The 26,049-nt window shown below is 45.3% G+C and overlaps 1 protein-coding gene across 1 annotated transcript in view; it reads left to right on the top strand.

Moving 5' to 3' along the window:
• Nucleotides 1-967: 967 nt before the first annotated feature.
• Nucleotides 968-26,049, top strand: part of CCNY (cyclin Y) — a 105,553-nt gene continuing 80,471 nt past the window's right edge. Inside the window, exon 1 of the mRNA XM_028750002.2 lies at nucleotides 968-1,949. Within this exon, the coding sequence (XP_028605835.2) occupies nucleotides 1,796-1,949 (154 nt within the window). The 5' untranslated portion in view covers nucleotides 968-1,795. The remainder of the gene's footprint in view (nucleotides 1,950-26,049) is intronic.

The following is a 26,049-nucleotide window of genomic DNA, read 5'->3' as shown; positions in this document are numbered from 1 at the left end:
ATAGGGACCGCTTACCAGCGGGAAGGTAAACGGCGTTTCCGTGTGCGGCTCTGGCTCGCCAGAGCAGCGATGTCACACTGGCCACGTGACCCGGAAGTGTCTGCGGACAGCGCTGGCCCCCGGCCTCTTGAGTGAGATGGGCGCACAACCCTGGAGTCTGGCAAGACTGGCCCGTATGGGCAGGGGTACCTTTACCTTTATGCTTTCTCCTAGGACTAGGTGATCCAGGTGAGGCCCCATTGCTTGACGTCAGAGGTATACCTGGGGTGGGCATGGACCCAAATGGGGCATGACCCCCCCCATCTTTCTGAGTGCCCACTTGAATATATCTGGGTGGGTTATGAATTTGGGAGAAACTGAATTTGTGTGCGTGCGATCTTGGTTACTGGGTAGGATATAAATTTTGGGTAATCAATTTACTTAACTTTGCAGGGGTAATGAATTGGGGGGAGATAGTGTACCGGTAATTGATTTGCAAAAGAGAGAAATTAATGGGGGTAAAATGAATTGAAGAGAAGCTGATTTGGGGTGATCTAGGGTGGGGTTCAAACTAAATAATGTATTTACAGGGATTGGCTTTGCCTTCCGTGCCATGCCAAGTCCGCATCCTATAAATGCGCATTTGCAGATTTGTGTTGATGCTCCCCTGCCCGGAAACTTTCAGGTATCCAATAACGCCCCCCCCCCCGCCCCCGCTGGAAGCCAGCCTTTACATTCATTTGGGGCACTGGTGGTGCCGAGACCCGAACACAAGACCTTGTTCCCTTAGCAGCGTCTTTCGGCTCGGGCCCTCCTAACCCCTAAACCAGAAGGGGCGCGGGTTATCCCAGCCCCTCAGCTTGTCACTTCCAAAACGAAGCTCAGGGAGGGGGGAGGAAAGCGAAAGCAGAGCAGAAGACCTCCCACAGCGGAGCCACGCAGAGGAGGATCCCGGCCGCGGAGGAGCCTCCGGCCCGATTCCTTCCAGGGCAGCCGGCAGAAAAGAGGAAGGCGGTGCTGTCTCTGGCCGCGGCCGGCTCTCTCGCTCCTTGCCGTGCAGGGGGCTTTTCCCTCCGCCCGCGGCTGGGATCCCCTCCCTCTCCCGCTCGGCTGCGGCCGGGCCGGGCTTCCCCCGACGGGAGGAGCGAGCAGAAGAGGCGCTGCTGCTGCTTAAAGAAACAGACGCCTGCCTCCTGCCTGCCCTGTTTGTCTGGCAGCAGCAGCAGCAGCGAGAGCGAGCGAGCCCGGCGTTCCCACCCACTTGAACCGGAACCGTTTTCCCCCTTTGCTTCCCCCCGCTTCTTTTTTCCCCTTTTTGCAAAAGGCAGCCTCGGGGTTCGCTGCTGCTGCTTCTGCTGCCGCTTCTGGGGGAGAAAAGGCTGCGGTGTTGCTGCTGCTGCCGCCAGCCCGCCCCTCCTGCCGCTGCTGCTGGGAAGAGGAAGAAGAGGCGGCGGAGCGGCGGAGGGCAATGGGGCTGCGGCTCTGCAGCAGCAGCAGCAGCAGCAGCAGAGGCATAGCCCGGCTTTGCAGCAGCGCCTGCCTGGGCACGAGGACTGAGCCGCGCGGCGGGGCAAGGCGGCTTGCATGAGCCTCGGGGCACCCCAGCAGCCGCCGGGGAACGCGGCCGGCGGGAGCCTCGCTTGCTGCCGCCGCCACCGTCGTCTTGCCCCGCAGCGGCGCTTGCCGTTTCCCAGCACGCTGATGGCTTCTCGACGTCGCTGGTGACTGCTGCCTCCCTCCTCCTCCTCCTCCACCATCACCCTTCCTTCCCTTCTTTTTCCTTCCTTCCTTCCTCCTCTTTCCACGGGCGGCGGAGATGGGGAACACGACCTCATGCTGCGTGTCGTCCAGCCCCAAGCTGCGGAGGAATGCCCATTCCCGGCTGGAGTCCTACCGCCCCGACACCGAGCTGAGCCGGGAGGACACGGGATGCAACCTGCAGCACATCAGCGACAGGGAGAACATCGACGGTAAGGAGAGACCCCCTGTTCGCCCCCTCCCTCGCCCACAACCGCGCGAGACCCGGGGTTTTGCGGCGTGCATGTGGGAAAAGAGAGAGAGAGAGATTACCCCCCTTCATGCACGTGGGAAAGCCTTCCTGCACGCGTCAAGCAACAAGCAACATTCCAAAGACGGCTTAATAAAAACTTGAGCCTTGGAGCGGTCTTTCTTTGCAATTCGATTCTTTGCAAGCTAGAGATCGGCATCCCGGAAGAAGGAATGCGGAAGAGCGCCCCATAGCATGTTTTGGGGGTGTGTCTGTGTTAAGCGAGGGGTAGCCTCTGAGCATGTGCTGATTGCTCTTCGGGCAGGCTCTGCCGTTAAGCGTGATGAGGAGAAAGCCACCTGAGGTGTCAGATTTTGGGGGTTCTATTAAGGGTTGCAGATGGTCTGTTGCATAAGAGGATTGCATTTTGATATTTTTTCTCCACCTTCCCCCCACCTCAGGTAGCAAAATATGCCTCCCTTGCCTAATGACAGAGCCTTGGGGAAAGGGCTTGATTTGGGACACTGCTGGGTGTCTCAAGTATCCTTTAGCAGAGGCCACCAAAGAGTTAGAGGTTTGAGGCCTTCCCGTCGTTTTAGTTCTGTTTATTTATTGCATGTATTTATATTCAGGATGCAAAGCCTTGCAAGGCAGCTTGTGATGGTTTGTGGGGGTTTTTAAAAATCACAGTAAACTGCACCAACATATAAAAAGTAACCAGGATCCTTCCTGTCACAGAGCAGTTGGTAGTAGATAGAATGGCCCAGCCATGGTGGAATAGGCCATCTGGGGCAATATGTCTCTTCTAGCTCCTGAAATCCTGATGACAGGTGTGGACCATTTTTCAAACTTCCAACCTAAGAAATATGCCTTGGTTAAAAAAAAATATTTCCTCATGGGCTACTAGTGAGTCTCCACATGCTGCTCATGCTTTTTGTGTGTGGGTCAGCGCTGGAGCCATGTTCTCTTGTTGAGAGCTGTGCGCGGGGAGGACATAGCTGTGCGCGGGGAGGACATGCCTGTGCTCAAAGACTTTCTTGAAGCAATTGTCATGGAGCAGGTCCCACAATTTGCCTGGGGTCCAGGTCACTTCCCTTGGTCTCTTCAGCAGAGTTGCGAAGGGAAAATGTCTCTCACCTCGCCCTTCTCATTTTCTTGGGGAAGCTAGGCTGACCTAGCCAGAACTGTACCGCAGAACTGGATGGTGCAGTTTTGTGGTACATTGTGCTAGGCCAACCTTACTTCATAAACAAAACCTACAACTTCTAGGGTGGCACAAGGTAAGCACATTCTTTCCCCATGCACCATAGATGCAGCTTTACTGCAGCTACGACCATGTTTGACCATTGACCGTACTGGCAGGGGCTGATGGTACTGGCACGGGGCTGATGCATAGTGGTCAACTTCCCCCTTTTCTATGCGGAATAAGGAAATTTCCCTTAAAAAAAGGGAAAAGTTGACAGCTATGGGCTGATGGGAATCGGAGTCTAAACATCTGGAGGCTCACAGTTTTTGCCCTGCCACCATACCAAGGGGGAAGAGAACTAACCAGTCTGTGAGCAAGAGGTCTTGGGACAATGCAGTAATTTCTGCCCATTTCCCAATCTTCTCAAGTGTTTTGTGTAAGAAGGGAAGGGAATATCCAACAGTTGTTTCCCAACTCCAGTTCACAGAGGAATGTGTGTGACCTTGAGTTACTAAGAGAAATAGCCAGTATTTGAAGGGAGGAGAAGGGGCAGCTCTAGGTCTTTTCCTCCCTGACCGCCTTTTTGTGAAGAGAAACTGAAGACGACCTTGAAAATACTGTTGTGGTCCCATGGACACTGTGAGATGGTTCTCAGGGTGTGTTTCTAGGGTAGCCTAATTTATCCCTTAACCTGGTGCACTTTGCTGGTTTTTGGACTACAACTCCGATGATGAAGGGCACTAGGCTGGGGAAGACTGTTTTAGTGGGCTAGGAAAGGGACTGGAGTGTGCCTTTCCTCCCTCCATCTCATTACTGACTGAAATTTTATTTTTTCCTCTCGTGTAGCTCATGCCTCCGGCGCTTTCATTTGAAAGTGGCAGCGTCAAAATACTGTGGGGTTTTCTTGTTTTTGTTGTTTTACCTCATGCTGTTCATCCATCCACATGTGAGCATCACTGTCATTCTGTTGTGGGAAATGCTAGCATATGTTGCTCTTGCTTTTGACGGAAGAAGCTTTTGGATGTTATCATGCCGCTCTGGGGGATGACTTTTTGGAGGCCGTCATGTGTTGGAGCCCATCAGTATTTTTCCTCATACTCTAGAAGGGAAAGCCTTTCAACCCCCCCGCCCCCCCAAAATCCCATAGTTACTTTTTGTTTAAGGTGCAGTGTGTTCCTAGGCGACAAATTTCACTCATTTTTGTGTTGCCTTTTATGGGGTTCTCGCCCCCCCCCCCCCAAGTCTGTATATCTGTGGGAAAGCCTGTAATATTTAAGAATGCCATCCTTTTGGGCTTCACAACATGTTGTGGACATATATGGGTTCTTGCAGTATACAGGCCTCCCAAGTTCAATCAAATTGGTAGGGTTGTGACCAACTAACTACTCAAGAGTAGACCCATTGAAAGTAATGGACTCATGTTTGTTAACTTTTGTTCTGGCTTCTACTCATTAACTGAGTCTATTCTAAGTATGACTAGCGCTGGATACAAACCATAGCCTTGAGAATCTGTCTATATTCAGTTTCAGAAACAAGCTGCGGTCCATCAGACCTGAATTAGTATCATGGGATAATTGTTCTGGTTTGTGCTAAATTTCACTGAGAAATGTAGACAGTCACAGATACTGGGCAGGTTTCTTCTGTGGCAGTCTTTACTGATGCCTTCCCTTGCATGGGTTGACAAGACATTGGTATAATGGATTAATAACACTTGTGCTAGAGTCAGAGAGCTATTTGAAAAGTGTCTGGGAAATCCTGACTTGCCAGTCAAGTGGGTGTCCTTTGCATTAGTTAATTGGAATCTTGTCAGTTCTTTTAAAAGTGCGTCCATCCACACATGTGTTTCTCTTAAAAAAAAAAAAGGAAAACTGGTAGCTTCAACTTTTTCATACACCAGATTTTATTTTAACACATTATTTCCCCATGTGCATTGGTTTGATTTGAAATATTGCATCGATAGACTATTGTTTCTTAATAGTGTGTGGATGTTGGCTAAAGTTGAGACAATTAAAACACATTATTATTATTATTATTATTAGACTTTTTTTGCCACAGATGAGTAACTAATGAGCATTCCTAATGCCCTCAGAGTGATTAATTCTTATGTTGCAACGTCAGAACTGGCCAGGTTAGCAATTTTATGACACGCTAATAAAAAAAATAAATCTGACCATCTGACAAGATGTGCTGAGTGCTGTGTGGTATTTATTTTGTACCTTTTCAAGGTAAAATGACAGTTCTAAAAAATAATTGTTTTGTGTAAGATTTCTTTTTGCGAAATAATCTACACTTGACTTGATTTGACCCCTGGCTGAAAGCCAGTGTGTTCACAGGGTTCATTTTGAATGAAAGCAGAGGTGAGGGTGTGGCCTAGCCTGAGCTCTCTACTCAGTTAATGAGTTATTCAAGTGTGTTTATATGTGGGACTATTAACCCCAGTAGATAAGCAATGTAATATGTGTCAAATAAATCGAAAGAAATGTTGGTATTTGTTGTACTTTGATAGCTCAGCAATATACAAATATTTTCTGATATATAAGATTATATATAACCATGTGTCTTTTTTTGTTAATTATTTGCATTGCTTCTCTGAATTGGATACCAACAAACTTGTTTCAGGTTCAGTACCTCAAGGTTTGGTGTGGATCAAAAGATGCAAGGGAAATAAATCTTTGTCTCTCAAACAGGCATATAGCACTGTGTATCTTGTGGGACGCGGGTGGCGCTGTGGGTAAAAGCCTCAGCGCCTAGGGCTTGCCGATCGAAAGGTCGGTGGTTCGAATCCCCGCGGCGGGGTGCGCTCCCGTCGCTCGGTCCCAGCGCCTGCCAACCTAGCAGTTCGAAAGCACCCCCGGGTGCAAGTAGATAAATAGGGACCACTTACTGGCGGGAAGGTAAACGGCGTTCCGTGTGCTGCGCTGGCTCGCCAGATGCGGCTTTGTCACGCTGGCCACGTGACCCGGAAGTGTCTCCGGACAGCGCTGGCCCCCGGCCTCTTGAGTGAGATGAGCGCACAACCCCAGAGTCTGTCAAGACTGGCCCGTACGGGCAGGGGTACCTTTACCTTTTTATCTTTAATTTTGCAGTCACAACTATTGGAGATTTCCTAGTTGGAGATGGCTAGGATGATTCCAGCTTGCAATAAAACAAATCCTCTCTCTCATGCCATTTCTTGAAAAGACCGACACCATAATTCTTGTATCTCTTTAATTGTTTACAACTTGAAACTTCAAAAATCCCGCACATTCTCACAGTGGAGGAATTTGTCTGGCCTTGCCCTTTTACTGAAGTTACTCTTTATCATTGGCTGTTGAAGAAAAAGATTACTTCTTGACCATAATGTTCAGGGTTCAGTTTATGTTGAATTTATGACACCCGCCCGCCCCCGGTTCAATAATAATAATAATAATAATAATAATAATAATAATAATAATTATTATTATTTATCCCCCGCCCTCCCCAGCCAAAACCGGGCTCAGAGCAGCTAACATCAAATGTATAATACATTAATCATGCTTTAGCTGTTAAGTGATATTTCCCACCATTAAGACCTTTTTGTGGCGAGTGTAACAACTGGTTACACTCAACAAATGCAGGCCCTCTCTACCTTTTGCTAAAAGCAACTGTTTTATAAATTCCATTAATTAGGGGATTAATGCTGTTAAGAACCGGCTAAAGCATCATCTGATCCTTAAAATGCTCTTGCAACACGATCCGATTAGCTGAAGCACTGGCAAATTAGCATTTAAGATTAGATGCCATGATTTCTGCACTGCTATGCTGTCGTTATCTGTGATGTTCCCACTCACGTCACACGCTGATCCAGGATATTGTAGCCATATAACAATGCCAGATGCTGTTTGTGGGGTGGGTTTGAATATTAATAGCGTAATAATTTCAGCTCTGATGCAATGTTTTCCTCCCTCATGCTTGGAATGAAGCACTAACACAGTACTGCTAGATCACATCTTGCACTGTCAATTCCGGATCAGAAATCTGCATCCCATATAACTGGGCCACTAATAAAATCCATTCAGGCCTCCTTTTAATGGCATGTCAATCGCGTGTTAAATTTTCTGTGCATGGTGGAACAACTCTTGACTGGGGATTGTTTTTCAACATGATTTATTTGCTAGACAGGGGCAGTTTATTTTCTTTAACCAAGTATGTGGGAAACTTTTTGATCAAAGGCAGAATTGTACAAGAGCTTTTAGGTTTGTCGAACTGGATGCAAAAGACTCAGGGGTTCAGAGCAGCAGACAGATTGTTTTGCAGTCTTTGCATGGCTTGCTTAAAGAAAATGTAATAAAAAGGAACGTTCAGTTAGATTGGGTTGCAACATATTCAGGACACATACCCATATAGCTCCATTGAGTCTGTGGATGGAGTGCATTGTTAAGGAATCAAAATGTTTATAGTTTTTCAAAGTATTGCTACAATATAGTCTTCCTCTTATATATATAGTACACACAAACTCTAGAGTGATTTCATCATCTGGAACGTGAGCCTTTCAGTGTTGCTGATACTTTTTTTTGTATTTCCTTGCAGTTGACGATTGAATGAATTCTGATAAATTGTATGTCTAGTGTATTATTTCAGTTAGAGGTCTGGGCAAGGCATATGCAGACAAGGTGTAAGGCAGTTGGCATATCAGTCATTTTTAATAACTACACATAAGAATACTTGAAAATGTATAAGTGATCATACTTTGTTAAAAGGATCGCACATTGACTGTATTGGGATGACAAGGGAAGCCATGTGGCTTATCTATGGGAATGAGTACCATACTAATTCTGGCTACTGAGTGCTCCTGCTGCACTCCTTTCTTAGCGCAAGCAGGGTAATAAACCGTAAGCCTTGGGTTAGCATTGCATTTGGACTAGTGATTGTGGTTGTTTCTCCCAGGGGGAAACCAAAGGAAGCCTTTGCAGATCATGATTGGTTTGGAGAGAAACCAGCTCTGAGGATTGATTTGGATGTCCCAGTAACCAATGGTTTGTTGTTCCTGGTTACACCAGAGGAGGATTGTGGTTGGCACCATTTGGCAGCATGCACTAGCTGCTTATTCACAGCAAACCATGGTTTATGGCTTACCATGCCATCCAGATGTGATCGCTGAAATTTATATATTATAGTTGATATTGAACTGAGTGCTCCACCTATGTTGTGTGATATGCTTGTGTGGTCATTCCGCAACCATGGCACAATTTCTCCTATTGGTTTTGCCATACATGAGATGTTGCCGTGGGAGCTTAGTAGTAACGGTGGCCAGAAACTTTTCTGTTTGCACATCTCATGAAAAACTCTTGTCTCTTTAAACCATTCTGGATTCAGTGCTTGCAGTGGCAGAGTGGTGCTGGCTGCCAAGACCTTGCCATTCTTTCCACTTTGATAAACGGCCAAGGAAATTTTTTGTATATGCATATTTGCCATGGGTTTATAATAAAAAAGTACAAAATTATGCCTTGGATTGTACTGAGCTGTGAAAGTGGTCTTAATTCATGGCACATTGTACGGGTGTAAATTTAAATCACATGCATAATTTATTCATTTTTCATTTAAAAACCAGCTGTATTACATATTTGAAGCTTGCTACTGTGTAAAGAGTAAATGTGTAGAAATTGAAATGTTTCTGGCATACATTGCCACTTAAATGTCAAGTGCAGGAAGGCACTAGAAAGCCACTAGAAAGGCAGTGTTCTGCCCCTGTGGTTGTAAAGCTGCTCATACAACAATAGCTTTGAGAGCGAAGACCTTCACCAACTTAAATCTCAGCTTTCATTCCTGGAGGATGCAGCAGTAAAGCAAAGTATAACGGAAGAGACCTGCTCCTTTTTAAAGAGGGATTATTAACTCCTTGCTAGTCTTGTTAGTTAATGAGGATACGTGGTGTATGCCAGAAAGAGTGAGTAGCAAATACTTAAGTGGCTATTCAGTGTGCTCTGCCGCTGTTCATCGTTATGTAGTTTGCATAAAAAGGATTATATATGATGGCATATAGTTGCATTTTCCCAGGTGCAGCAGTGTCATTGTGGAGAGAACAGGGAAGTTGAAGAGTGAAGTGGGTGAAGGAACCAGATCAAAGTTCGTTTGTTTCCCTGCGAAGTTTCCCTTGTGCATTACTGATTCAGCAATTTATGGGTATGGGTGTCTGTTAGCAAATTGTTCTTGCATTCCTGTGACCTCTTCACAATTTCCAAATAATCAGTAACAGAATATGTGGTGTCTCTGTCTCTACCCCTTTGCATGAGTTCTGAAAATCTTTAGGGTAAATGTAGATGTTTGAACGCACAATTCTGCCATATTGCATCGAGCTCTCTGGCTAAGTTAGAGGAAGATAACAAGAGAGGACTCTGTAGCTTGAAAGCCAATTTAGATTTGGAATCAATTACTAATTTCCTTTCTAGCTATATCCATTTTATGTTGCAGGACCTAACAGTGACTTTTGCTTACCTGTCGTTTTTTTTTTGAAGGATGGGTAGGGAAAAATTTCTCCTTCATTTCTGTTAGTACATGAACTTGCATGCGCAGATTAAAATGTATTCACTTTCTCTGTAGATACTTTGCATTTTGCTCTGGGCAAGGTCATTGAGAATGTAAAGAAAGCAAAATTGGTGCTTTCTTCCCTCCTTTATGTTGGAGTAGTGGTTTTTTTAAAATTTTTAAGTAGGAATAAGAATCCATTGGGAGCTCCAGTGACAGACCCTTTTCTCAGCCTCCTCGCCTGTACCTGAGCTAGTAGAGGCAGACATAACATTGAAGGTTTCATTACAGTCTTGATAGTGACTTTAAAGGAATTTTCCTCACCACATGTCCCACTGTCCCCCTTTTTGCTGATGCACATTTATTATCTCACATTATCCCAGTCATTCCCCTCTGCCACCCTTCGTTGCCGTTTAGTCATGTCTGACTCTTCGTGACCCCATGGACCAGAGCACGCCAGGCACTCCTGTCTTCCACTGCCTCCTGCAGTTTGGTCAAACTCATGCTGGTAGCTTCTAGAACACTGTCCAACCATCTCGTTCTCTGTCATCCCCTTCTCCTTATGCCCTCAATCTTTCACAACATCAGGGTCTTTTCTCTTCTCATGAGGTGGCCAAAGTACTGGAGTCTCAGCTTCAGGATCTGTCCTTCCAGTGAGCACTCAGGGCTGATTTCCTTAAGAATGGATAGGTTTGATCTTCTTGCAGTCCATGGGACTCTCAAGAGTCTCCTCCAGCACCATAATTCAAAAGCATCGGCGATCAGCCTTCTTTATGGTCCAGCTCTCACTTCCATACATCACTACTGGGAAAACCATAGCTTTAACTATACGGACCTTTGTTGGCAAGGTGATGTCTCTGCTTTTTAAGATGCTGTCTAGGTTTGTCATTGCTTTTCTCCCAAGAAGCAGGCATCTTTTAATTTCATGACTGCTGTCACTACCTAGCAAGCCCTCATTAAGAGAATTAACATTCTATAACTTTTAAAAAAAATCTACCTAAATTCATTATCTCTACAAGAAAGTTAGCATAATGCATAATGTGCGTTTTCATTTCCAGTCATAAGGATTACATGAGAAGCCTCTGCTTTCTTCTCCTTTACAGACCCAACTTAACTCACGTACTGCTATAGCATTCTGTTTTCAACTGGGATCTATGGCACACAGTCTCCCTACTTGGGAGCTCACACCAGAGAGTGCATATTCATGAAGTAACATCACTCAGTTCATCTGCTGGTATACTGGGCTCAACTCCTTGACTGCTTTCCCAGTGCCAGGTCCAGCCGCTATACTTACAGTACTAATTATGCTCAACCTTAAAAAATAATAATAATGGCCTCCATGTGTAAACAAATATGGCTGTGCCCAGTGGCTTCTTGTGCTTGGGAGTTCTAAATGAGCATGTTCTTTTTTCCTCCCTTAGAAGCTTTTTGATGTGTGACTACGCACTGTCTTGTGAATATGTGCGCCCTTAGGTTTGGTCCGGAAGCTGCAGCTCGTGCAGGATGTATGGGAGCCCCTCATTTATGGCTGGGGTTGTCTTCTGTGAACACATCACGTCAGTGCTGAGGGAACTACACTGGCTGCTATTACGCTACCGAGCCAAGTTTTAAGGTTTTACTGTTGCCGTATAAAGCCCTAAACAATGTGGGACTAGGATATCTGAGGAATGACCTCAATGTCTATATACCTTCCTGCCCGCTGCCGTCATCTACAAGGGGTCATCCTTGTGGAGCTGCATGCCCCAGAGGTTCATTTCATGGCAGCTTGGACAAGGTCCTTCAGCTATCCTATGGAACAGAGTGCCTGTTGAAGTTAGATTCCAACACTGTATGCATTTTGTCAGATGCTAAAACCTTTTTATTTTCCATTTTCACAGGCTTTCTCAGAAGAATGAGTTTACTCGCAGGCAGTATTTGCTTTTTATTTTTATTATTGTATACCACTCTTGTTTTATACTGATGATACTGTGATGTGTAGTAGTTCACAAACGCTTCATTTTTAAAATAAGCAATTTTATTGAAAGTTTTCAATAAATACAATAAAAATCAAACCAAATAACAAACATTTTAAGAAACCCAAGAAATGAGAGAGAAAAGAAAAGAGAATGGAGGGGAAAAATAACTATAAGGGGTCTTTATCACATTTGTATCATATATATCATTTCATTTATCCACACGCAGAAAGGTAGACCCTCCCAGTTCCCACCTGGAAGCCTACCTCATAAACATTGCAGAGCAATCAGAAAAATAATATATGCCGTAAATCGCAATGTACTATCTTTGTGTACCAGCAAGGAAGGAATTTCTGTCAGATATGTCCAGCAGGAAATGTACAGTGAAATTGAGGCTTCATGCCCAGTATACCTTGACAGTGTACTTGCTGAAAGTAGCAACCTACCCTTTGGCCCTGACAGTAATTGCCAGTTCTCTCTTCATTAGAGAATGTGACGACTGTGAGGGCCAGGTTGTGCCAGGGGCATGATTTGTGACTTCCCCCTCACCCTTGATGGCGGCTGTCTAATAATTGCGTCACATGTCTCCTTCCTCTTCTCCTGCTCAAGTAAACTGCGAGACTGATTTTCGCGTTACTTAGTTAGTGAAAATAGCTGGCACTTAGATGAATGAGCAGCTGCTGTTGGCGCTAAGTGGTGGGTGTGTAGTTCTGGCACCAAGAAATTGCCTTAACCTGGTGATTGTTTCACCTTCTGGGGCTCACAGAGGAAAGGGTATGAACTGACTGGTGAATGCTGGGAGTGAGCGCTGCAGCCGAGAGTACAGTGGATGCTCGGGTTGCGAACATGATCCGTGTGGGAGGCACGTTCGCAATCTGCAGTGTTCGCAACCTGCAGCGTTCGCGACCCGCAGTGCTGCGTCTGTGCATGCGCGGGTCACGGTTCAGTGCTTCTGTGCATGCACAAAGCGCAATTTAGTATTTGTGCGCATGCGCGAGCGCCAAAACCTGGAAGTAACCCATTCCAGTACTTCTGGGTTTTGGCGCGTCCGTAACCCGAAAACTCACAACCTGAAGCGTCTGTAACCCGAGGTATGACTGTATGTGATTGTCCCTTCTAAAGGTTAAAGAATGAGGATGCAGGTCTATCCCCACTATGAGGACAATGAGTTGTATCCATGCTTAGTCCTACTCAGAGTAGACCCATTGAAGTTAATGAACACAGAGAACTTAGGTGTATTCATTTGGGGGGGGGCTACTCTGAGTAGGAGTTAGTTGGCTACAGCCCAGTGTCAGCATCAGGCCTTGGTTATGGTCTGGATAACCGCATCCTCTCTCCTTAGTCTCCTTTTGGTTGCCTTCTCCTACTCTTGCTTTCTGCTGTGCTCTTTCCTGTAAGCCTGACACTACCTTCTTTGGGACCTCTTCCTTCAAGAAACATGTGGTTTTAAGAATCCTTAGAGAGGATTCATAGCAGTGTCCAGAGGAGGAATGATTTCTGGGAGGAGCGCAGAGAGAAGAAACGCCATGGTGCATCTGCAGCAGCACAACCAGACACCTTTGTTTGCCCCGGCTGCAACAAAACATGTCTCTCCTGCATCGGTCTCTATGGGGCAAGAAATGGCGCCTTGAGTTTTTGGTGAGGTGAGGCCGATAGTGGCCGGGTGGATCAGAGTGTACAATAAACACAAAAACCCCTCAGCACCGTGTGCTGCCTTCAACTAAACAGTAGCATTAAGTGTGAGCTGAAAATACCAAACAGGTAGGCAAGATATCAGGACGTGGGTGGCGCTGTGGGTTAAACCACAGAGCTTAGGGCTTGCCGATCAGAAGGTCGGCGTCGAATCCCCACGACGGGGTGAGCTCCCATTGCTCAGTCCCTGCTTCTGCCAACCTAGCAGTTCGAAAGCACGTAGTGCAAGTAGATAAATAGGTACCACTCCGGCGGGAAGGTAAACGGTGTTTCCATGCACTGCTCTGGTTTGCCAGAAGCGGCTTAGTCATTCTGGCCTCATGACCCAGAAGCTGTATGCCAGCTCCCTTGGCCCGTAAAGCGAGATGAGCGCCGCAACCCCAGAGTCGTCCACGACTGGACCTAACGGCCAGGGGTCCATTTACCTTTACCTTTAGGCAAGAGATCAGATGATTGCAAGGCCTGTTAAGAAAGTCTCCCTTCACCTGACCTTTCTGGGCTTACCTTTTCTATGACTTCTGCTGCTTTCCTAGTACGCATAGTTAGTATTCTGCAATGAATCCCTATCATCCCATAAGGATAGCATAGGAACAAGGAAATCTGTCTTATACCAAGTCAGACAATGGGTCTATCTTGGTCATTATCATCTAAACTGACTGGTAGCAGATCTTCAGGATTTCAGAAAGGGCGTCTTTCCCTGCCCTGCCTGGAGATGCTGGGGATCAAATTTGTGGGCAAAAGCATGGGTAGGCAAACTAAGGCCCGGGGGCCGGATCTGGCCCAATCGCCTTCTAAATCTGGCCCGCAGGTGGTCTGGGAATCAGTGTGTTTTTACATGAATAGAATGTGTCCTTTTATTTAAAATGCACCTCTAGGTTATTTGTGGGGCATAGAAATTTGTTCACCCCCCCCCCCAAATATAGTCTGGCCCCCCACAAAGTCCAAGGGACAGTGGACTGGCCCGCTGCTGAAAAAGTTTGTTGACCCCTGGACAAAAGGGACCTACCACTGAACATTCCTTTCTCCTTCCATGTGTATTTTCTTCTGTAAACCCTGTAGGTGGAAACCATACGGTCTTTGCATTCAGCAGGAGCATTGGCCTCAAAGCCAAAAAATACAGATAGAGTCGTAGACAGAGGACAAGGTAACGTTTCTACAATGTACGCAGGTATTTAGAATAGAAACAAGAATGCTTGTTGGTGTGTTGGATTTAACACCTCTGCCACCCAGGGTCATTTTCAGCTTTTTGCTTGTTGCTTTTGGAAGGAAATGAAAGTGTTTCTTGGTTGAATGTAGGAAGCCAGGGCTGAAATAAATATATAGCTCCATTTGTCGTCTTTGGTACTAAGGAGCATTGTTCCTATCCAGCAGAAAAGGCTCTCTGTATTTCTGGGCCCATTCAAGGAATTGTGTATTTTAGATTTCACAGGAGTTCATATCAGCTGAATAATTTTGTCTTCTGCTCCAGGGTGACACTACCCGGGGCTTTTCATTCTTATCCCCCCACCCTCCCTGCACCACCACTGTGTTTTTAAAAAATACAAACAATATTCACATTCAGAAAGCTGAGTATAGCTTTGTGCAAGCCAAGCTGCCTTCTACAAGGCTACATACTGTTTTGATGGTCATTTTGGAAATGGTTATTTAGACATTGCATGTAAGAGCCCTGTCTGTGCCTGCCAGATAGTTCTGCAGCACATTTGTTTGAATGAAGCTTGCCCGGCGATTTCTCTCTTCAGTCAGCGTGTGCCGACACAACTTCCAAGTCTTGCTACAGATGACTTACTGACCTCCTTTAATGCCTACAGTCAATGAGGCAAGTTGAACAACGAGACTCCCCATCCACTCCGCTGGTCGTAATTTTTCCTTAGAGGTATTTGAACTGTAGTGATGTTTATGTGTGTGGTTAATTCTAAAACAAAAATCAGCTAACAATATACATTCACCACCCCTTTACTGACCAATTATACTAAATGAGCTTGAGAGAAACCCCCAGGAATTTTTCCTCTTGAATTTTAGATTGCAGTTAAGAGGTTTTGATTAGTTAAAACACTTCCTTGTTGTTGTTGCTTTTGTTTTGCATTTTAGGAACCCAATCAAGGTGTGATTCTTGATGCCCTGCATCAGTGCACTTAGGACAGAATCCATCAGGGATGCCTCCTTTGCAAAACTCCTTTGACATTTATGAGAGTTGTGCCAGATGGAGAGATGTTGGTGCACAGCTCCGTTCATAACTTTTGCTTGGAGATACATTTGTTGGGCTCCTTCTTGGCACACCACAAGCGCCTCCCTCCTCAGATTCTGCACAATTTCATGGGGTGTGCAAAAATTGTGATTGTTCCACGCTATCAAAGATCCTCTGACTTCTGAACATGGTTGTCAGGTGTTCAGCGCCACAAGCAGGCAAATAACATTGCCAGAGATAAATTATTATTTTATATGACTTTTCGCCGACATCGGAAGGCAGCCCTGTTTCAGGAAGCTTTTAATGTTTGATGTTTTGCTGTGGAGGTTTTTTTTTGTAGTCTGTTGGAAGCCACCCAGAGTGGCCAGGGCAACTCAGTCATATGGGCGGAGTACAAGAAATAATAATAAGAATTATTAGCAGCATTTGGAAAAGGCAGAAAAGAAGACAAGTTAGTAGCTTGTTCAAAGAGGGAGAAGCTGGTGGTCTCCTTTGGTGATATGTCCCATGTTGTTGTTGTTTAGTCGTTTAGTCGTGTCCGACTCATCGTGACTCCATGGACCAGAGCACGCCAGGCCCTCCTGTTTTCCACGGCCTCCCGCAGTTTGTTCAAACTCATGCTGGTAGCTTCGAGAACACTGTCCAGCCATCTCGTCCTCTGTCATCCCCTTCTCCTTGTGCCCTCCATCTTTCCCAACATCAGGGTCTTTTCCAGGGAGTCTTCTCTTCTCATGAGGTGGCCAAAGTCTTGGAGCCTCAGTTTCACGACCTGTCCTTCCAGTGAGTACTCAGGGCCGATTTCCTTCAGAATGGATAGGTTTGATCTTCTTGCAGTCCATGGGACTCTCAAGAGTCTCCTCCAGCACCATAATTCAAAAGCATCAATTCTTCGGCGATCAGCCTTCTTTATGGTCCAGCTCTCACTTCCATACATCACTACTGGGAAAACCATAGCTTTAACTATATGGACCTTTGTTGGCAAGGCGATGTCTTTGCTTTTTAAGATACTGTCTAGGTTTGTCATTGCTTTTCTCCCAAGAAGCAGGCGTCTTTTAATTTCGTGACTGCTGTCACCCTCTGCAGTGATCATGGAGCCCAAGAAAGTAAAATCGCTCACTGCCTCCATGGGTAATGGACAGAACTGTAAGCTTTTGATCACTCAGTGGCACAGGATTGGCTGTTTGGTGTCATCTGATTGTCTAAACCGGGAGGTTCTGGGCCGTGGTGCAAATGTTTCAGCTTGATACACCCACTGTTTCCTCCTGGCCAGCAACCCTCGGGATGCAACGCCACAGAATTGCAGCTGTGGAACCTGATGAATGGTCTTTTGTGGCATTTTTCACTCGCTATGTGCTATGTGCCACTGTCTTGTCTGGTGAGCAGGACAACCCCTTCCTTCTTTCTGAGAAGTGGGTGGGATTTGTTCTGGCAGCTGTCCTGCCGTCGCCACCCCTTTCCCACTCCATGGTTGGAAACAAGGCTGAGAGGGATTTGACCACTGTGCTACGGAGGTGATCTGGCCCCCTTTTTCTGCTTTGGCGTTGGGGTGGGGCACTTTCAGCAGGGAAGGGCAAGCACCCAGAATGTTGGGCTTGGCTTCCAAAGGCATCACAAAACTGTGATCAGCCTTTGGCCTCTGTTGTCTTCTGCTGCTGACATGTTCTTTTTAGTTTTCTGTGAGATCGTTGAACTGAAGGAAAAGTACTAAACTACATAATCTGCAGGAAATGGCAGCATGCTTTCCCTCCTTCCTTTTGCACCGTGTGCTTCTCCCAGCACGTGTTAAGAGTGGTAACTTCCATATGATTGTTGAAACAAGGCCCTTTGTGGGAAATTGCCCAAATTGCCTGAGCTGCTTCCTGAGCCTCACCTGCTGTTATGAGCATTCCTGTTGCTAGCAGTCATTCTGACAAGCATCTCTCCCTGTGTAAATCATGCTGGGCTAATCCAGCCTTGGTTGGAATACAGTGTGCTAGCTTGGAATACCTGGTGAAAGATATGATGGCGTAAAAGGCTGCTGAATAGCTTTGCCTTCGCTTGGCATGAACTAGCAGGAGATTGCCTTGGCTGCAAAAAATAAAACAAGTGTGAACCTTCTTTGACTCCTTCCCGCCTTGGTCAGTTCTGGAAATGGAAATTGCAATGCTTTTATATTGCTGAAGCAGTTGTTGAAGAAATAACACAGGGAAAAATAAAATCTTCCAGGATGCAGTTCTATGTACACTTACATGTGCATAGATCACTCTGAATAGAGGGGTACTTCTGAGTCAGCATGTGTAGGTTTGTTGGTTTATGACCCTATTTGTTGCCGCTGCCTTTTAGCAAAAGCGACAACTTGGTGTCAGCTGAGTTGCTGGGGTTTCATTTGGGTCCAAATTAGATAGGAAGGTGGCAGATCTGTGTTTTAAAATACTGTCTTTTACAATCATGTAGAACAGTGGTTCCCCAAACCCCACCCCCAAAGACCGCTTGAAAATTGCTTATGTTCTTGCTGGACCACTTCATTGTTTTTCTGCCTGTTGTAGCAATTGTAATGGGCCGTGTTAGATGCTGTACGATTTCCACACAATTAAAATCTTAATATAATATAAGAAATATAAGAAGAAATAAGAATCCAAGTAAAAATCAAACTGAATGTTTTGTGCAATGGATGTGCCACCTCCCATCTTCAGCTGCACATTCACAGGCGCCCTGAGGGCGCCCTGAGTGAAGCTTGCAGACCGCTGGTGGTTTGTGGACTGTGGCTTGGTAACCCCTGGTGTAGAAGGCAGGAGGAATCTGATTTGAGCAAGACGAGCATGTGCTGAAACCCTCCTATACCTGTGAGTATTTTATTATTAGTTCACTGCATTGTTATCCTACCCTTTTATCTTAGGAGGTCAAATATAAAACCACGCTCCTGTACTCTCTCCTACAACTTGGCATGCTAAGAACAACACTATGTTTATGAGAAGTTAGAGAATGCAGTCTTGTTTTGCATATCAAATAAAGCTGTGGCCTGTTGGGAACTTTTCTTTGGTGTTTTCAGTTAAGACAGAAGGAATAGCTTTGTTCATCTTAACATGGGGAATGTTGACCCAGGAGACCTTTTAAGGGCTGGGAATTTCCTGCAGATGAAAATGTTAGGCTAATGCCATTATGAATCAACTCGTTTAGCAGATAAATCTGTCATTGGATGAAATTACATGTTTTTCCCCCTTAAAAGTTCATGGAGTAGTAACCTAGTTTTACACACACACACACACACACACACACACACACACACACACACACTTACTTATCTTTATCCTCCACCCAGACAAGCAAGCAGTCTTATTAGAGTTCAAGGACACATTCCAGCAAGGCAGAACACGCAGGGAGGGTGCAGAGCAGGGCTGGCAAGAGATGCGGCTTGGAAGAGTGTGCAGCCCGGAAACAGTTCTGAGGGCTGGATAGAGAGGTCTGTAGGGGCCATATTTGGTCCCTAGGCCTGAAGTTCCCCACCCCTGGCATATATCTTATTCTCGCAGTCACCTCATAAGCGAGAGCCCTGACCTGGACTTTCTCAAATCTCTACTACTATTGCCAAATAGAGCACATGACTTATTACTCACCAAGCTGAGTGCGGCTCAGCAGCCATGGATGACGGGGGTCTTGAAAACTTCATAAAGGAGGTGGATGGGGGTGTTCTCTGTTCGCCTCGGTGGTTCACAAGTTGTGTAGGACTGTAGTGCTATGAACTGCACTGGAAAAAGCAATTTTCCCTCCTTTCGATGATTCCAAGATTTGTAGTTTGAAAGGTACTGAGAAATCTATTAGTGTACAGTGGTATCTCTACTTACGAATGCGATCCGTTTTGGGGAAAAGTCCGCAAGTAGAGTGCCGCTACTGCGCATGCACGAAGCACGATAGAGCGCTTGTGTGTGTATGCTCGCAGTGAACCTGGAAGTAAACACTTCAGGGTTTGCCGCGTTCGTAACCTGAAAAGCCGCAATGTGAAGCAAACGTAACTGTACACCTTTTAAATATATAGGTTCAGACATAATGCCGAACTGTTTTCAGGTGGTCTTTGATTTTCCCTTTTACTACTTCTTTTTTAAAAATAAGTTTATTTATAATTTTCATTTATAACAAACATTTCAATTTTTTAAAAACAATTCTCACATTTCAAACCTTGACTTCCTTCCGCCTCTTTCAGTGGTTCTGTGAATTTATCCTCTTTTTTCTTCTTCTGCATATCCCAATTGACTCTATTTATTCTTTTCCTCATCTATTTTATATATGTTTTAGAAACTGTGAGTTTTTACAATAATCCGGCTAATGTCTAAATGATTTTCCCTTTCACTTCTGATTTAGTAGTGAAACGTTGTTTGCCATTCAACTGCAACGGGAAACAACGGTTTGCTGCTAGATCATTAGCTGGAGAGAAATCTGATCCCAGGTGAGGGAGAACATGGAAACAGAGCTTGTTTAGTGTGATATTGCATCTCTGTGTTCTCTGTTCCTCCCACTTGTTCATGGTTTTCCAGTCCAAAGAATGGGAGAAGCAGGGCATCACAAGATAATATGGATTCCAAGAAACTTTTAGGAGCCATTCCTGACCACATCTAAACTTCAGAATTCCTAGGCACCATTACAACATTGCTTGGAGCCTGTCCCCCTGTCCCCCTGCCTCAAATGTTTGGCCCTCTTATCTTCTCTTGCAATTATCCTTAGCTGGAATCCTGTCAGATTCAGGACCGACAAAGAAAGTAGTTCAAGGCACATATAGCTGAACTTTTGGGATTTGCTCGCACGAGCTCTAGTAGATTCCACCAACCTGAATGGCATTATAAGTGGATTAGACAGATTCACGGGGGAGATAGGGCTATCAGTGGCCGCTTGCCATAATGGCTGTGTTGTATCTCCATTGCTGGTGGGAGCATGTTTCTGTATACCAGTTGCAAAGAATCATATGCAGGGACAGAACTTCAGCACTCAGGCCCTGCTTTGGGGTTCCCACAAAAACCCATTTGGCCACTGTGAGAACAGGATGCTGAACTAGATGGACAACCGGCCTGATCCAGCAAAGAGTTGCACAGGTAGAGCACACCTCGCTTCATTTCTTTGGTCAGCAAACCTGCTGGTAATGCAGTTATATGTGGAGAATGTATTCGTCAGGTTTTTACCTTCAATTTAAACCATGCTGTAACTGGCATGGGAGAGCAACAAGTAAATATTACTGAACAAGCACTTTTCGTTCTTGGCATATGGACGTGCTTTAAAAAAAATCACCAGTGTGACATTGAGCTTACAAGAAGAATTTCCATTACCTAATGGTTCTGTGCAAAAAAACCAAAAGAAGAGTATGTGGGAACAAACTGTGTGTGTGTGCTGAATATCAAAGGAATGATATTTGGCACATTTGGGTGTGTGGGGAACAAAGTTATATGTACAGGTTGAATTAGTCATGGCCTCCTCACTGGAGGATGCTATAAACCTGTATCCTCGGGTTCATCTTTATTCACACTGCAACCTAGGGAGTTGGAAGTATGCTGTGCTACATAATCCAGCTGCTCTGCAGACAGACTCTCTCTAAAAATACTTGATCCCTTGTTTACTTCATTCCCTGTTTTTAGAACTTCAAGCACTCTAATTTTCTGGGAATCCCAATAAATAATGCTAATGCCATCAATTATCTGGAAGTTAGCATCCTTCTTAAAGGCTCAAACACATTCTTTAATCCCCAAGATTGCATTATGCTTCTTTCCAATCCATCAATTTGTGTACAGTAGCAGCTGATTTCATAGATAAGCACAGATGAGTTTAATCTTTCATAGGATGGATTTGCCTCACTTCCCCCATCCCGTCCCCGCCCCCATGCTCTGTGTATGATTGGGTCTACATAGTTACTTAGATGATTTTCATGCATGGCAAAAAAAAAAAAAAAAAATTACTTAAAAGGTCTTGTGTGAAACAGAACTGATTTTATGGACTTCTTGGTGTCCATGCTGAATAGCTTATGGAGTTTACAGATACTTCTTTCCACCATCTGATGCACAGTCATCAAGTCTGAGAAGGATACGAGGAAGCAGGCAGAGTAATCGCTGCACATGTTAATTTTGAACAAATGATTTAGTCATGCATGTTGTGCCACATATTTCATCACTGAAGAATAAAACCCCAGCCTTTGTAAGTTGGAGGGAAGGAAATGATGTCATGTTTTGTTTCTGGTGGCTGATTCAGAATGGCAGCACGTAAGCTCGTTGGTGAACGCTTCCATTTCCAGGCCGGCTGTCAAAAGTAACAAGCACTGAAATTGGGATGGCAGCACAACTATTAAAAATGCTAACTTCTGGAAAGATAAGCAAACTTTTGAGTGTTAAGTAAAGCATAGTGCATGGACAATCTCTTTCTATAAGGTTTGGAATAGTAAATTTTAGACTGAAGTTCTAAACCAGGCTTCCTCAACCTCAGCCCTCCAGATGTTCTGAGACTACAATTCCCATCATCCCTGACCACTGGTCCTGCTAGCTAGGGAACATGGGAGTTGTAGGCCAAAAAACATCTGGAGGGCGGAGGTTGGGGAAGCCTGTTCTAAACTCCTCCTCTTCCCACCCACCCCATGCTGAGATCCAGCACTAGGGGCCTTCTGGCGGTTCCCTCACTGCAAAAAGTGAAGCCACAGGGAACCAGGCAGAGGGCCTTCTTGGTAGTGGCACCCACCGGTGGAACGCTCTCCCATCAGATGCTGAGGAGATGAATAACTAGATTACCTTCAGGAGACAACTGAAGGCAGCCCTGTATAGGGAAGCTTTTTAATGTGTAATGTTTTATTATGTTTATATATATGTTGGAAGCTGCCCAGAAAATAATAATAATAATAATAATAATAATAATAATAATAATAATAATAATAATATCACTATCAGCTCAACAATTCACTATTAACTCTGAGCACTACTTTGCACATTAAAGGTAAAGGTAAAGGTACCACTGCCCGTACGGGCCAGTCTTGACAGACTCTAGGGTTGTGCGCTCATCTCACTCTAGAGGCCGGGAGCCAGCGCTGTCCAGAGACACTTCTGGATCACGTGGCCAGTGTGACGAAGCTGCTCTGGCGAACCGGCACCAGAGCAGCACACGGAAATGCCGTTTACCTTCCCGCTATAAAGCGGCACCTATTTATCTACTTGCACTTAAGGGTGCTTTCGAACTGCTAGGTGGGCAGGAGCTGGGACCGAACGAAGGGAGCTCACCCCGCCGCGGGGATTCGAACCGCCGACCATGCAATCGGCAAGTCCTGGGTAAAACCTCAGCGCCACCCACGTCCTACTTTGCACATTACATAGTGGCAAATCCAGGTATGGACTAAGCAGGGAGCTGCAGTCATTCAAGGCTGTGTGATATAAGAAGATAAGGTGAGCCTGCTGGATCAGGCCAGTGTTCCATCTGGTCCAGCATCCTGTACTCACAGTGGCTGACCGCTGCCTATTGGAAGCTCACAAGCTGGCCATGAGCACAACAGCACTCTGCCCACCTGCGACCCCCAGCAGCAGGTATTCAGAGGTGTAATGACTCTGCTAATGAAATTAGAACATAGCCATTGTGGTTCGTAGGTGTTGATAGCCTTGTCTTCTTCCATGAATTTTAAAGCCACCCAAAGTTAGTGGCCACGATTGCATCCTGTGGGAGTGAGTTCCACAGTTTAACTTTGCACTGTTTGAAGAAGTACCTACTTCATCTGTCTTGAATTTTCAGCTACATTGGATGCCCCTGAGTTTTAGTGTTAGGAGAAAGGGAGAAAAACTTTTCTCTATCCACTTGCTCCATGCCATGCATAATCTTATAAACTCCTATCACATCATGTCTTGCTCTCCGATTCTCTGAACAAGTGCATCTCGGTGGTAATGTCAGAGAGCCTTCTTTTTGCATGACTCCTGCAAGGGATGAGCTGAGAATTGATCTGTCTGCTGTTTCCCTTTCCAGAGTTTTGAGAACCAAATCTGTGGAAGAGATTTTTCTCCCCTTTTGCTGAGTACAACGAGTTGAAAATTTGTGATTATGTGGAATCAAAAGAACTAATGTTTTGTTGCTTAAGTGAGCAGTTTTGCAAGCTGTTGATACTGGTTTGAGGTTTACTACCTATAGTAACATGGGGTTACTAGCATACAATCTAACATATTAAAAACAGTGTGATATAGTGGATTGTCTCTTAGGGTTGGTCTGAAACTGCTATCTAGCTCCCTGGGTAGCCTTGAGCCAGCCATACCTCTCACCCTTATGAACCCAATGGACAGGATAAAATGGGATAAGTCCCATTCTAGGGGTAGGTGGGAGAGAGGGAGATAAAGTTGATGGATATTTATGGTGCTTTGAAAATTACCTAAATGACCTTACTCAACTGTAGAATGCACTCTTTACAATGCATATTTGAACATGTTTACTTAAGCTGAAATTTGGGTTTGGAAGCATAAAGTTCACATTTTTTCTTTATGCTGTGTGTTAGGGTTTTTCCTTTCATCATTGGGAAATTTCATGTGTGATCATTGATGTGCAAAAGGCACTTAGGACGTCTGCCAGTCTGATGCCCTTTTCAAAGGGAGAAATATGCAGTGTCCGTTAGGGTGTGCCGGAATTTCTGAAGAGGGCCACTAGACTTTAGAAGTTGAGGGTTTTTTGTTGCTTTTCCAGGATAAATTTTAACTCTGTTGCTGCTGTGCTAGCAGGAGAAATGTCTGCTGGATAGTTCTTGCTTGTACATGGTCTCTCACTTAACACATTTACTGGTTCTGGCATCTCATTCCTGGTTTCAGACTGGAAGGTGGCCAAGTCCAATTGGCTCTTTGGATATGTTTTAGTTACAAGAGGACACACACACCCATTTCAGTTTGTGCTTCCTTCTTATTTTGCATGTGTGCTGCAAGCTTCTTGCCATGCCCACAACAATAATTAATTTCACTTTTAACGGAAGCATGTAAAACCCTTGTCTTCAATTCCTCATTTGAGAGAATTGAAATGGGGAGGTAGCAGCTGTATATACTCATCACAATATTAAAACAAGTCAACAGCAGCACCAGAGTAGTCTATTATTTATTTCTTTATTACAACAATAATAATATTGTTTGAGCAGTGGGAGCTGATCCATTGGATCCACTACCCTCAGTCTGTCCTCACTTAGAAGAAGAAGAGTTTGGATTTGATATCCCGCCTTTCACTCCCTTTAAGGAGTCTCAAAGCGGCTAACATTCTCCTTTCCCTTCCTCCCCCACAACAAACACTCTGTGAGGTGAGTGGGGCTGAGAGACTTCAAAGAAGTGTGACTGGCCCAAGGTCACCCAGCAGCTGCATGTGGAGGAGCGGAGACGCGAACCCGGTTCCCCAGATTACGAGACTACCGCTCTTAACCACTACACCACACTGGCTCTCTAACTTAGTTGCTATCTGCCTACTTTCTTACTTAGCCTAGAGGCTAACCCTGGCCATCAAGCTTCCCTCTCCTCCTTAGCCTCAGTGTTGTCCCTTGTAGAACTCAAAAAGGAAGAGGATGGGGACCAGACTGGAAGAACTGCCTGTCATGGATTCTGGCTCTGATTTCACCTACAGTTTGGGCTCATTGCCTTCTGCCCTGCCAGTCCCAATGGGTACCATCCACCACTGGCTCCGAGTTATTCAGACTGTAGTCCTCTTGGCATGTGTACCTGGGAATAGGCCCTATTGAACTCAACCAGAATTACTGCTATATAGGATTGCCTTGCTGGAGGACTCTCCCATCCTGGTAAGCGTACAAAGCTCAAGTGGCTCAGCTTCCACACTTTGCCTTTTCTCTGCCCTTCTGATATTATTGGACTACAACTCCCAACATCCCTGAACATTTGCCATAAACGTCTGGCATGCTGCTGGATGGGGCTCCAGCAATATCCAGAGGGCGCTATATTGGCTACCTCTGCTCTAGGGTATTTGTGTTGACCAAAGATAGAAGAGGTCCCCCCCCAGAAGTGGGGTGAGAACTTTGGAAGTAGCTTCATGTGATTTCAAGGATCACATTCTCCATGTAGGGTGTTGTGTTCATTCCCCGCCCTGCCATGGGGGAGCATTTGAACATGTAACTTCAGCCTCATTGATTGGTTAATGAAGCAGAGGCCTGGGTGAAGAGGAATGCTTTTGACAGGGGCCTATGATATGTAATGAAGGCGCCAGGCAAGCCTCTCTGAGGAGAGCATTCCACAAACAGGGAGCCACCACAGAAAAGGCCCGTTCTGTTGCTGCCGCCCTCTGCACATGTACTTGCTGCTTTCTAGTTATGCCCATTGTAGAAGCAGTTGGTATTAATCACCACCCATCACAGAATTTGGAACAAAAGCCCACTGAAATCTCTGAGCATAAGCGCACTGAACTCTTGTTGGGCTGGAAACACTGAGCGTGCAAGGTATGCATGGAATGCTATTCTGTGATACAGGAAAAGTTTGCGAAAAGCAATAGCTTTTCCCCCACACTCTCCAGTTATCATGCTTGTGGAGTTAATCTCTGTTCTGCTGCTTTTGCTCTCAGAAAACTTTCCCCTTTTGTTTGTTGTCCTTTTTACCCCTGGAAAACTTGCTTTCGTCAGTAACAGGAAGACTGTTTT

The sequence above is a fragment of the Podarcis muralis genome, chromosome 12, assembly GCF_964188315.1.
Source record: "Podarcis muralis chromosome 12, rPodMur119.hap1.1, whole genome shotgun sequence".
NCBI lineage: Eukaryota > Metazoa > Chordata > Lepidosauria > Squamata > Lacertidae > Podarcis > Podarcis muralis.
The sequence above is the reverse complement of the archived record's forward strand: the minus strand, read 5'-3'. Positions and strand labels throughout refer to the sequence as shown.